Source organism: Ciconia boyciana, chromosome 9 (genome assembly GCF_034638445.1).
Source record: "Ciconia boyciana chromosome 9, ASM3463844v1, whole genome shotgun sequence".
Taxonomy (NCBI): domain Eukaryota; kingdom Metazoa; phylum Chordata; class Aves; order Ciconiiformes; family Ciconiidae; genus Ciconia; species Ciconia boyciana.
In genome coordinates, this window is record NC_132942.1 from 23611627 (window position 1) to 23625239 (window position 13613).

General features: G+C 45.4%; 1 protein-coding gene across 2 annotated transcripts in view; it reads left to right on the top strand.

Annotated features, from left to right (window-relative positions):
- Positions 1–13613, top strand: part of EDC4 (enhancer of mRNA decapping 4) — a 40934-nt gene that overhangs the window by 13299 nt on the left and 14022 nt on the right. For both annotated transcript variants that reach the window (XM_072872077.1, XM_072872078.1), the window contains exons 11-21: positions 512–614; positions 1084–1264; positions 3140–3212; positions 3662–3753; positions 4417–4613; positions 6883–6971; positions 7761–7908; positions 8657–9120; positions 10813–10914; positions 11915–12067; positions 13456–13492. In XM_072872077.1, coding sequence (XP_072728178.1) covers positions 512–614; positions 1084–1264; positions 3140–3212; positions 3662–3753; positions 4417–4613; positions 6883–6971; positions 7761–7908; positions 8657–9120; positions 10813–10914; positions 11915–12067; positions 13456–13492 — 1639 coding nt within the window. The remainder of the gene's footprint in view (positions 1–511; positions 615–1083; positions 1265–3139; positions 3213–3661; positions 3754–4416; positions 4614–6882; positions 6972–7760; positions 7909–8656; positions 9121–10812; positions 10915–11914; positions 12068–13455; positions 13493–13613) is intronic.

A 13613-nucleotide genomic window follows, 5' to 3' on the forward strand; every position in this document is an offset into this window, starting at 1 on the left:
CCTTCACTCAATTTATGTTCCTTGTTTTTACTTTTCAGCTGGTAGATCGTGGCCTCTCTGATTACATGCACGTGTAAGGCCACTTCTGAATTGTCCTCTTAAAATGAGAAGAATATGGCGTACAGCTGAATGGTGCTTTTTCCACCTCATACGTACTCCAAAACCTATAGAAGGGTTATTTTGGTGTGGTGGATTTTTGTTTTTAAATCTCTAGCATTGACTCTTGTCCCCCTATGACTGTGGAACATGTTAAGTAATGACAAACTGTCATCTTTCATTTAAATGTTCAGAATCTATATCTAGATCCTATTCTGTGATCTCTGTGCTGATCTCCTAGCTGAAGTCAGCACTGATTTCTGCAATGATGTTTTTGTTTTAGTGGGTGGTTGCACTGTAATATGGCCGTAAACTCCTTGATGTTTTTTAACTAATGCAGTTTCATAGCAATCGTTCTAGTTGTGCTAATCTGCCTTGCTTTCTGCACCCCCCCACCTCTTGTTTGTGGATTTAGCTTTTCTCCTGACATCTTCAGCTCCATGAGTATTCTTCCCAGCCTGAAAGTCTGCCTGGACCTCTCTGCTGAATATCTGATACTGAGCGATGTGCAGAGAAAAGTAGGTCGTTCGTTTTATTGCTGGCTGTGTGGGTAATGGTGGCAGAAGGAGAAATGACCATCTGTGTGACTGATTCTGCTGCCTAGGTCTAGGATTTGCACGTTAATAGCTAAAAATGCAGAGGTTGGCCTCAGCTATTTCACCATGAGATGACAAATGGTAACAATTCAGCTGATTAATCCTGAGGAGCCTTAAGGATTATTTCTCACCCTGAAATAAAGCTCTCATTTGGAGACACCTGTGTCTGGCACAGTTGGATTGAGTTCCTGATCAACATTGACTCAGATAGGAGTGTGCTTATTGTGGTTCCCTTGGGTGTTCTGTTTCAAATTTAAATGACCCAGGCTTTATTCCTCATGTTATTTCCATTGTTCCGAATCTCGTTCAGGTGCTAGGCTTTGTAGTCCACACACATGTACACGTGGTCTGCTCTGAAGGCACAGTGACTTACTGTTTCTGATTCTTCTAGGTCTTGTATGTGATGGAGCTGATGCAGAACCAAGAGGAGGGCAAAGCTTACTTCAGCTCCATCTCAGAGTTCCTCCTCACCCACCCGGTCCTAAGCTTTGGCATCCAGGCAGTGAGCCGCTGCCGGTTGAGGCACACTGAAGTGCTCCCAGCAGAAGAGGAAAATGACAACTTGAGTGTAGGTAGGTGGTGAAGAGAATTTGGCTGCTGTGAGATCAGGATTTCTTTCCTGACTGGTTCTGGCTTTCTCATGAAAGGCTGGCTCTCTTCTTCTCTTAGTCTGTATGAAATACATCCTGTGCAGCTAGAGTACTTCAGGGAAACACAGTAGAGTTGATTACAAAGGGACCTCTGGAGGTCTCTGGTCCAGCCTGCTGCTTGAAGCAGGACTGTTGCTGGTGGCAGATCAGGTCACCTATGGCTTCATCTAGTTGCATGTTGAAGGCCCTGAAGCATGACACTTCTGTCTCTGCTCTGGTGCCCTGTCGCAGGGCTGCAGACAGAGCACCCTTCCTAAAGAAAATGTTTCTTAATATTGAACCTGAACCTCCCAACCCAGGTTATAGCCATTGCCCCTTACCACACAGAAACTCTGCTGAGGAGTTTCTGTTGTTAAAAAAGCATTCCAGGGCTCTTTGGGCTTAAGTGACTGCAAGTGACACTTTGGTTAAGGTACAAGATTAGCTGCTTGGTATCTGGGCTGTGATGCTTTTGCGATTGCATAGTGTCATTGCCCCCAGCAGAATGCAGGGGACAACTTCCTCTGGCAGCATAGGGCTGTGTCTCCCTCCAGCACAGTTTGATGCAGGCTCACAGGAGCAAAAGGGTTCCTGGAAGAACTGGCAGGATATATTTCTGTGACTGTTTATCTGAGTAAACTGTGTAATTAAACATCAGAGGTGTGAGCACATGGTCTGAGAAACCAGTTGGTTGCTTCTGAATTATGCTGCCTGAGCTGTGACAGATGTGAGGACAGTACGCAGTCTGAGTTGAGGGAAAGGGTGGGGTTCTTCTCCATCACATCTGGAAGGCACATTCCCAAGCCACAAAGCTTCTTGCAAGAGAAATGAACAAGTAACTCACTTTAGAGGAGAAACACACGAGATGTCTTCTTTTGGCTGTTACTACAATGAATATGATAGTGAATCCTGTGCAGAATTGTCCCATGTAGACATTCCTTGATCACTGCCCCTCTTCAACTGTTGGTTTGCTCCTGCTCTCCTACCTTTCTATTAGTAAAATTTGGAAAGATGCTTTGAATAACATCAACATATTTCCTGTTAGAAAGATATAGCTGTACTGATAATCCAGGAATGATGTGCTTCCCTATGCAACCTCTTGTACATAATTACAGTTAATTCATGTTGTTGTCAATGTTAGTGGCATTGCTATGAAATGCAGAAGCAAAAATGATGGATACATGTAGCAAGTCAGGAGCAGACTAGGACTGAAGCTTCAGGTCCCTGATTGGTGCTCAGATAATGAGGACAATTTGCATAGGAATGCCTAATATTTTTTTATGGGGAGTTAGGTTTATCTCTTCTACTCAGCCTCCTTAGCTTTTTTAGCAATGAGACTGATAGAGGTGTTGAGTGAATGTTGTCAGTGCTGGCTTATGGGAAGTTATTGCAGAGCTCTTCATAACTATGGTTGTTTACAACCAGGAAGGACAGTTGAGCCCTAGTCTGAACTTCTGTATGATATAAATTAGTGTGTCTTAAAATATATCTAACCAGTCACTTCAACAGCCAGAACAAATTGCTGGCAATTCCAGACCTCAGCTTCCTTCTCTTTACCTAGTAAGGTATCTTTTTTTTTTTTTCCCCTCGAGGCTTATTTGACTGGATTAGAGCAAATTTGATTGCTCTCACATTGAAAAGTAAAGGAAGTGTAGGATACACTTTCCCTTAACAGGGTGAATCTAGCTCTGAAGTGGAGAAGTGATGAAGCTGTATCATGCTGGTTCTCTGCTGCTGGTTCATCTGCTATGATGTTTTTCTACCAGTTTGTCTGCAGTTTCCATCCAACTTCATATTTGACTTTTGTCTCGCTTACAGAAGGTGCTCAGGGAGCTGGGGCTGTTGAATCAGCAGCAGGCGTGCTGATAAAACTCTTCTGTGTGCACACCAAGTGAGTATGCATAGCAGCTACCACGGGCAGCTGTCTATGGTCATCCTAATCCTGCACTGACCTATAGAAATTTAACTTACCAATTCCTTTTGCTCATAACAAAAAATACTTGGACCCATAGGAACTTCTAGCTCTGGTGCGTTCAGTATGGCCTTACCAGGAAGTAGCCCTGCATGGTGCTGAGGCAAGCTAGTATTTTTGTCGCCATGAGCATGCAGTGACTTAAGAGTTGTGCTCATGGGTAAGTGCTGGGAAACATCTCTCAAATACCCTGGATGCCAGAACTGGGTGGCACAGCTGAAAGAGGATCAGCTTCTGCTTCTTCTGTCATGGGCAGAAAATGCTAAAGCATCTTTCAAGGGAGTCAGTTCTGTGAAGAGGAATCTTCTAAGCATTAGGCTTCTCTTGGTGATTCATAAACTAATCAGAGATGCCTGTGTGTTTTTCAGAGCCCTACAGGATGTGCAGATTAGATTCCAGCCTCTTCATAGTCCTGACATGAGTGCATCCATGCCTTCCCATGGCTCTCATGAAGAATTTGGTGAGCATTTGTGTTAAATTGATCTTCAGTGCTGCTGAGCCTTTAAAGGTTGTTGGAGGGGGGGCAGCAGGAGGGCAGCTTTGGGTGCCTCTTTGTAATAGAATAGAGTGGTGTAATTGCATAAAGGGTTCTGAATATGGGCTAGCTGTGAAGCAGGCCACTTGATTAGAGCCTGGTGTGAGTATGGAACATGGGGACATGTTAGGCTAGGCGTGCTAATGATTTGTGCACACCTGACTTCACCTTCCTAGGTGATTTGGCACTTGTTCCAGAAACTTGAGGTTTGTCTCTTGTCAGGTGGAAGAGGTTACAGTGACACCGGAGCTTTGGGAGTAGAGGGGACTGGGCTGTATGTAGCATGTTCTTTCAGTTCATTCACCATTCTGGGATGTGTCTGTTAAACTGGCCTTGCATTTAGGGAAGAAAGGAAGCTTGGATCTCTTATTATCAAAGCCTGATAATATCCACTGTTTAGCCTACAAAGAGTAAGCATGACACAGGATTTGCCTTGCCCTTAGCTTTGATTAGGTTGTTGTAGGGTCTTTGCTTGTTGTTTTGGAATCCAGTATGGCAGGCAATGGTATAAGTTCATACTTTGTGGAATTAAAGCTTTAGCTTTTGGGGGAAGTTCCTGTAAATTGATTTGTATTTTTCCCTTGGAAGCCTTTCCAGACCACATGGCTGATCTAAGCACAGAAGGGCTGGGATCTGAAAAAGGATCAGTGCATGGCTCTCAACCAGACCTGCGGCGTATTGCTGATCTGCCTGTACCAGCAGACTTTCTGTCTCTCTCAAATGATGCCAAACCTAAGCTGATGACTCCAGATGCATTCATGACACCAAGTACCTCTCTTCAACAGGTAACCAGAGAGAAGCACTGTTATTGGTGGTACAAGGGGTGTGTTTGGATTTTGATACTTTGGGGAGCTTTATCTAGGCAGTAATGACTCTGATAGACTATGCTAGCTGAATGCAGAGCACACAGGAAACTGTGCATGTAACCAAACTGAGTAAAGACGTGTTGGCTCATCTAAAATGCTAAGCCAGCCTAAGCTTGTGTTGCAAGTGCTGTGTTTAGCTGCAAAACTGATGATGTAGCTGTGTTGTGTCAAAATATGGGTTTGCTAAATAACTGTACCTAAGCTAGAAGACTAGTCTTACTGGTTTACACACAGTTTGGGGTGTGATATAACTATAATGGAAGAAATACCATCTCTGCACATCCTGTCTGATGGGATCCTGTGGGAATGCATGTCTGAAATGATCAGGTAGGTAGATGGGACTGTAAAATCTTCTGCGTGAGATCTGCAAATTGGCAATCCAGTAGCTTGGTGGCTTTTTTTGAATCTAACACAGCAGGCCTTAACTTGTACAGAATGCAAGACTTCTGTGCTTGCTCCAAGGTTTTCAGTATCAGGAAGCATGTGAAGCATTCCTCAGGATTTGGTGATCTCTGCAAAGGATAGCAAAGTGTCTTGGTGAAGAGCCATAAGCAAGCATTTACTCCCCAGTGGAGTTCTGATGGAGCAGTTGGAAAACATGGACTTTCTCTTAATGCTCTGTCACGTGTACATGGCCAGCAGTGCTGCATCATGCACTGTTGAGTCCTGCCAGGCATTTCTAGAGGCTCTCTGGCACTGGCAGTGTGCATCTGTCTAACTCAGCGCAGGTTTCTGCTGCCCCTTCTTGGTTATGCCAACAAGCAGAAGTGCAGGAGCTCGCTGTTTCTTGGCCACTCCTCATCCAAGTGTCATGTTAGTTTGTCTTCAACCCATTCAGATATTCTTGCTTTATAACCTATTCCATGCATCTGTACTGAATTTGTGACTGTGTAGTTTTCTCCACGTGCTTTTAGAATGGGAGTAGATGTAAATTAAAAAGTATTTTAAAAAGGGCATCCTTTAAATCTGCAATATAATTACAAGGTGTGGATTCCACTGGTGAGAAGCTGTGCTGTTTGTGTTTTCTCTGCCTTTCTGTGAGACTGTCAGCGGTTGTTTGCCGTGCTGATATGGTTCTTACGGGCATGGAGTAGAGTGCTTGTGAGCAGCACTCCAGGTACACATCCTAAGGTAGGACTTCCCCCTCCAAGGGAGGAACATGTGGTTGTCACCACAGCCTGAACATGTACTGGAGGAGCCTGGGTGAGGATGGGCAGCACATGGAGATGTGCAGAAATGGAGTTCATGCTGAGTTGACCGATGAGAGAGCACCACCCCAGTGACAACTTGAGGAGCAAAGAATAAATTAACCTCCTCCTAAAGGTTTTGATGTTGCTAGCAAAGTTGCTGAGTGCAGAAGTTAATTATGTGCCTGAGGGTGGGTAGCCTTCCCAATGCAAAGAGAGCAGACAGAAGTTGTTAATGGGGTGATGGTTGCACATACTGTTTGCTACAAGGAGCAGCTCACTCTTCAGTTTAAGCAGTGTAACTGTTCAGTTTAAACCTGGCTTTTCATTGCTACCTATTTCATGGCAGGCTTTTTCCTGCTGGCACCAGTACCCAGGACCACTGTAGGGTGGACACAGCCTTCAGTTTAGCTCAGTCTCTGCTCTCTGCTATAAGCAGTGTCAAGTGCAAGAAGCTTGGCCAAACCGGCTTTCCGAGCTGAGTACTTGCGGGCTTATGTTGGTGTTCTCTCTAGGTGTTTCTTGATAGCCAGAAGCAGCAGTGGGGGTCAGCATATCCCCCTGTACTCTTTACTGCTAGGCAGCTAGCTAGATGAGTGATACCTCTTCTTGTCCATTGGAGCATTTTGCTTCCATGTATCAGCAGTGCAGGACCTAAACCCCGTACAGACTCTGGCCTCACTAGTGGCAACAAATCTTGATAAGAGCAGTCTAGCTCAAAGAACAAAATGGGGAGCTGGTGTGGAGCCCTGCAGAATGCCACTTTGTTTTGGGAGAGCAATTGCTTGATAAAAGCAGTCATGGCTCACATGATGAGGATGTTCTGGGGCTTGCCTTCGACCAGCACTTGAGCACCCAAGCGGTACAACTTGACCTATTTTTTTTTCTATTCCATCTTTGCCAAAGACTCCTTAGGAGTTCTTCTGGAGCCAGTGTTCTCAGGTCAAGTTCTGCTATTGGACTTTTCTGTCACATCCTGACCGTTGTATGTTTTCTTACAGATCGCTGTATCTTCAGGCAGCAGCATCAGTTCCCTGACTGCAGTCACAGCCATGAGTAGCACTTCTGTCGCTGATGCCTCTATGCCCAGGTAAATAATAAGTATTAAATTATATATCTGCAGCTGAACTGATACTGTCCTTCAGGGTGGCACAGAGCTGTAGTGTATCTTGTGGGAGAGGAGATTGTAACCAGAGTTAGAAACTGGCCTGATTCCCAACATCCCTATATGGGCAACTGTTTGCATCTCTGATACAGCTTGGAGCATGCCTGTTGTCATCCAAGGGGCCAACAATAGCGTTTCATTTGTGCCTCACAGGGATTCTCTTATTGCATCTCAGTTTTATTCCTTTACATGCTTCTCCCAAAGGGCTGCCATTGTTTACAGGTAAGACAACACTGCAGCCACCAAAGACAGGGAGATAATTGGGACTGTTAGGAAAATCTAACTGATGTTGTGGTGGGTTGGGCTGCACAACAGGCAAAAACTTACTTCTGGGGGCTGGGAAAAGGACAAAGACCTATCCTGTAGTGTCCTGTTTCTCCCTAAACTCTGTACAGTGCACACTGAAGATGTAATTGGTCCCTTCTCTCATTGACCCCTCAAATTCTAAGATTGGCATGCCCCCTTTTTTTTTCTTTTTTTTTCTTTCTCCCACCTGGTATCTCTTTGGGCTGTATGGGGACTAGGAGTTGCAGGTGCTAGTTGACAGGGAGTAGCCAACCACAGTGGAAAGAGCAAGGGCTTGGAGAACACTAGTGAAGTTTGGGTTGGGCTCCTCCATTGACCTGTGGATCCCATCTCCTAACCTCCAGTGTTTGATGCAGATCTGTATCATTAGGTTGGCCTGCTTGATTTGTTTGTGTCTGTTTTCTGCAGGCCATCAGAAGACTTGACTGTGAGTCCCAAGATGCAGCTGGACACCAGCCTCACGCTGAGTAGCAGCAGTCTCCAGACTAGTCCTAGGAGCCATTCAGTTCTTATCCCAGGCCTCCCTGACAAGCTAACACCAAAGGCACCTGTTCCAGTAAGGCTTCAAATGCTGCTCCCTTCCTTCTCCTCGTGGGCCAAGGGACCTCTCTCTATGGGCCTATACAAGCTGAAATTAGACTACTTTGGATATTAATGGGGCCTGCACCTGCCCTTTGGAAACACAGCTGCTGACACAGGTCTGCAGCCAGGTTTACCCATGTTAATGGAACTTGACCTTGTGTAAAACAGCATGTCTCTGAAAAGTAGAGACAGCTCTAGCTTATGCCGTCACTATCACAATGGTTGGACATGGTCAGCCTTTGTGTTAGGAGACAGTGCTACCTGGAAAGGTTTCTTCCTTGTTGGTCAGATGGGTCTGAAACAACCATTTCCTATTCCTAAATTTTTATTTCCAGGTGTGATGTAAAACAGATTATGACCAAAGCTTGAAATTGAAATCAGCTTTCAGTACGGGAGATGTTCAGTGTTAAAACTAACTTTGTCCCTCAAAGAGAAGGGATCCTGGAGCAGAGTGGGGAGGTAGAACTGGTGTGACATTTTTCTTTTGAAAGTGTGTTCAAACTAGCATTGGCTTAATTGTGTTGTTAGCCCAGCTGGGAGTCTATTACAAGTCTTGGGGCCCTTCTCTGTCTGCTGAACAGAGTGGGAGCACAGGGTTCATATGAGGAAAGGATACAGCTGGCTGTTTCCAGAGGTGGTTGGTGTAAGGTACCAGGGGTTCTTGAGGTGTCTCCACATTACCCTGAAGGCTCTTGTTTGATTATTATTTATTTATAATTCAGGTCACGCCAGGAAACCCCTCTCTAGCACTGGAACTGCAGGAAGTGGAGCCCTTGGTGGTGCCTCAGGCTTCTCCCACCCGCGAGCGCTCTCCAGATGTCATTTCATCTGCTTCCACAGCCATGTCCCAAGATATCCCAGAGATTGCTTCTGAGACCTTGCAACGCAGCTTTGCGGCAGCTCCATCTGGGTTACCTTCCGAGGTGCTGGAGCCCAGTCATCACACAGACAGTATGGCATCCGCTGCCTCAGCCTTGCATTTGTTGTCTCCGAGGAACCGGCACAACTCAGAGCACAGCCACCACTCTTTGGACGTGCCTCCAGTGGAGGTGGACAGACTGAATGCTCCATCATTACTGGAGACTGCCTTAACTCAGGAAAATGCATCTTCCGACAGTGTTGTGAGTCAGCCATGGCCAGCAGCTCCTGACATAACCAGAGAAACCAGGAACAGCATGGCAGACAGGTAATCACTTGGGTTTGTCTTGCTTACGGCAATTTCTTTGCACTTGCCAAATTGCTAGCTTGGTGAAAAGTTCTTACGTTGTGATTAAACCACAGCAGTTCTCCATCCCTCCTTTCCTTAAAGGACCTGATGATTCAACCTTCCTGTGTGCTTGGGCTGTGTATGCTGTGTCCTGAATTTCCTAGGCCAGGTCTAACAATTTGTGCTCTCTAATACCTGTTGCAGCATAAAGGATCTCTGTTAAGAAGGTGAAAAGTCTACTTTATTGGCCTTCATGTTCACCTGGGAATGGAGACTTGAGATGGGATTTTTTATTTTTTTTTTACTCTGGAAGTAAAACCAGTAGAAGCTAAATTCTCCCCCAGGTGATGCATTTCTGCATGCTTTTGTTGAAAGGAATCAATTAGCACATAATTGACAGGTTTGATTATAGGTTAATTGTATATCTTCTCTTCTAGGATTGGCTCTGTGCAGCTAGCATTATAAATAAAGTACTTTAAAAGTCAGAAAATGAATCGCAATGCCTCTGTGGAGCAGGCATGTAGAATGGGGCAACATCACATACGCCTGCTTACCAGGAGCAAACTGTTAACTGGAGCAGTGCTAGGATTCACCACAGAATCAGTGTCTGTGTCTTGTAGTGGGACGGGAACAAGATGCACCTCCAGAGTCTGTCTAGGCCAGGGCTGCATGCACCATGAGAGCCTGCAAACACCCTCCTTTTCAACAGGACTAGCAGGCTAAGAGTGTCAGTGTTGTCCCTCAAACTATCTGGGGCTGTTCCCTCCCATCAGAATTGCAAGAGAAAGGCCTTGCCTTGTGCCTCCACACCTGAGGATGCTGCTTCAGGAAACGATATCAATTCTGATGACTCTGGGAAGCGCACTGAGGCTGTGTCTCAAAAGCAGTGGTTTTGCTTTTGCTGATAATTTGAAGTTGAGAAAATACTTTTATAGGAGTTTGCAACTCCCCTCAATCCCACTCTGTCTTTGAACTCTTCAGGACTTCTCATATCAGAGTGTCGGATATCTCTGGATCTGAGAGATTTCTATCTTTTTTTTTTTTTACATTCCAGCTCAGTCAAGCCATCAGCCTATGTAAAAGTAACAAGTGCTCACTTCTGTCTAAAGATCTTCCTGCAAGCTGAAGTCAGACCTAGTTTACAGCTTAGAAGCACGTGCAATTTGCTTTCAAAATCTTTATGAAACTTGGACTGGATTCAGTGTTACAATTCTGTTCTGTCTGGTAGAGCTAACCCATCGAATTCGCACACTTTCTCAGTTCTTTCAAATGTCTGAGGAGCACTGATGATTTTTGCCCCAGTGATCAGTATTACTTGAGGAAAAACAAACCCAAGATGATGCTATTCACTGAAGTACACTGTACTGCCCATTTTGAGTAGTGATTTACCTGTCTTGCATGAACGTCTGTTGGGAGATTGTTCTTGGTTAGTGCCTGAAGCATAGCTGAGCTGCTTCTCCCTTCTTAAGGCCCCCAGAAAAACTCATGGAGAAGTTTGAGTGTTTAGTACCTCTAAACAACACCTCCTGCTTTCTGGATCTGTGCAGATAGGTGTGGGGTTTTTGTTTGTTTTAGACCTTCTATCAGGATCTCTCATGAGAAGTGGAGTGAGCAAATACCCAAGCTGAAAGAGACTTTCATGATAGTATTTTCTCTTTTTTCCTCCTCTAGCCCAAGGGATGAGGTTGAAGAAAAGCACAAGAGCTCTTCCTATCATCGACACAGCTACCACCTGCTGCAGCATGACAGCCAGGATGCTAGTGCAGAACAAAGGTACCAGAGTGCTCAGCCCCCTCTGGGCTGCCCTGCATGGACTCAGTTCAGGCTGCATTCGTGCTTCTGTCCCCAGCAAGCCTTCACATGTGGGGTGAATGTCTTTGCTTTGTCTCCTGACTTAATGTGTGTATGCAGTTCAGCTTCCATAATGTTCTGATGACTTCAGCTGATCACGAGATTGACCTCTGGGCATTTGTCCAATTTACTCCCTGTAGGGAAAGGTTTGACTGTGCTGCTCCTAAGAGTATGGACCAAGCTTGGTTTAATTATCCATGAAAACCTATTAAGGGATCGGTTTCCAAATACTGTGCCTTAGATAAGGTAGTGAGGGTATCTCAGGAGTTAATTTCTTGCTTTTGACATCTTTGCTCCCTCATGAGCCACCCTAAAGCTCCATGGGCGCATTCTGTGTGCCTGGCAAGCTCAGCCCTGTTTGACAGCTGAGGGTTCATTTATAATCCACACTTAAATTCAGGCTGAAACGTGCAGCCTGTATTGGATTGCTGGTCAGCAGCTGAAAGACTCCAAGGTACTGAGGATCATGTACTTCCTAGGCTCAACCTGATTCTCCTCTGTTCCTGCAATACTTGCTGCATTAAGTGCTTTCTGTCTGTAAAGCTGTAAGGATATGCTATGCATGGGTTCCCTGCTGGGTCAGCATCACATCCTAGGGCTTATGTGGTAGTGTGTGTATGCAGCAAGAACAGGCATCATTCTGCCATGCTTCCTGAACCACAGTTGTCCCTAATGCAGAGATCCTTCAAGTCTTGCTATGCAGCACTCGAGCTCAGCCTGAGCAGACCTGGATCAAAGCAGAGCAGCACATGCTGAGCTCTGTAGAGGTCTCTGTGTTAAAGACCAAGGTGGCAGGCGTCCTTAGCTGCATGACTCTGGCCATGTGTGGATGAAGAGCAGAGTGTGAATCCCCTCCCCTTAGTGAAGGCTAACCCTTTCCAGTATTGCAAGTGACATCATCTCCCCTGCTGTTCCTTCATAGTGATCATGATGATGAAGTAGCAAGCTTGGCTTCTACGTCAGGTGGATTTGGTGCCAAAGCATCTACACAGAGGCTGCCTGTGAAGGACTGGAAAGCCAAGGCATCCCCTCGGGCTTCCCCAAAGCTAAAGCGGAAGGGCAAGAAAGATGACGGGTACGCTGGGCTTGCCAGAATACAGGTGGCTGTGGGATCAGCTGTGCAGGGCCACAACCTGATGTAGCCATTAGCAGCGAGACTAGGGTCTGAGGCTGGGCTGCGGCCAAGTGCTCCCAACCCTCACCCCATTTTGCAAATGGCAGTAACCCCACAGAAAGTGTTGCTGGTTACTCAGACACTGACTGCCACACAGGGGTGTGGGAGTAGGTACTGCACTACCTTTCCAGCTGGGACTCAAAATCCAAAATATGGCCTGGGATTCAGAAGATGCGTGGGAGGTAAATTGCACATTGTGGGGGGACACTGAATCCATTTGCCAGTTTCAGTGAAGGCTTCATTGGAACTGTGATGCTGTGAGTACAGCTTAACATGGACTCCATTTCTGATTGGCTTCTGAACACTGGCACAGTGCCCTTGTTCAACACTATCTATTGTTCGTTACCTGCTTACTGCTTTTGTGTGTTTCTAAACGTGCCCATATGAATGTCTTGTAAGTGAAAATTGGTGACTGGAAAGGTCTGCCCTTGGCAAATTAGACCAACCTGTCTGCATTAATGAGAGGAGAGCAGCACAGCTTCTGCATGGGGTTCTCTCCTCTTCTTGTGTTCCTGTAGCTCCATGATTTGGATCTCTGGCTGTGCAGATTACAACAAAGATGGGCTATGGCATTAAGTTTCTGGCTGTGGTCCTGTACTGTGACACCCAGAAGCTCTTAGCCTCTGAAATTACTTCCATTTTTCCTGCCTCAGTCCTTTTAAAGTTGCTGAATGGATGCTGTCTGGGAAAAACAAACGTTTACTTTCCTTCTGGTAGCATTTGAATATTCATAGATCTGTGACTGTGATGGAGACATGCGGTATTAGTGGATCAGTTCAGTGTTTTTCTTTATTCTGCTGTGTATGCTGGAGTCCATTACTAGTTTCTTCACCTTGAGAGCTGGAATCATTCTAGATTATTTGAAGCTCATTAATTCTATATTTAACAAATGAGTACTTGGTTTTTCTTTGTAAAATATCAGGAGACCTTCAAAAGCTGTTTGGCAAAGCCTTCCCTGGCTTTGAATTTGGACAAAACTGAAAAATCAACATATGTTGTTCTTTGTAACAGTCCTCATTAATACTTGGTTCAAATCTCACTGTGAAGGGACCAGTCTGTAAGGAACTTCAGGGCCTGTGGATAGTGCAAATGATGGAGTCACAGTGCTGTAAGGACTGGGATTTCATCATGTTCCAGTCGCTCTTCATGTTATACTAGGCAAAACAGAAGTATGAGCTGGAGTGTAAGATCTAAAGCAACCATAAAATGTGTGATCTGTTTTGTCAGAAGACTTGGATAATAAGAGCACTTAATTGACATAATTGGGTTACTACTTTTTTTATTTCCAGGGATGTGAACCAGTCACCAAGATCATCTAACAACCAGGTGAGTCAGAGCTGCTCTGCAGTCTGTCCCAAGGGCATGATGCTTCATCTCTATTTACTGTCTTACTAAAGACCTGAGACCTTCAGCCCAGTTCCCTGAAATACCGTGGGCCCCTGCCATG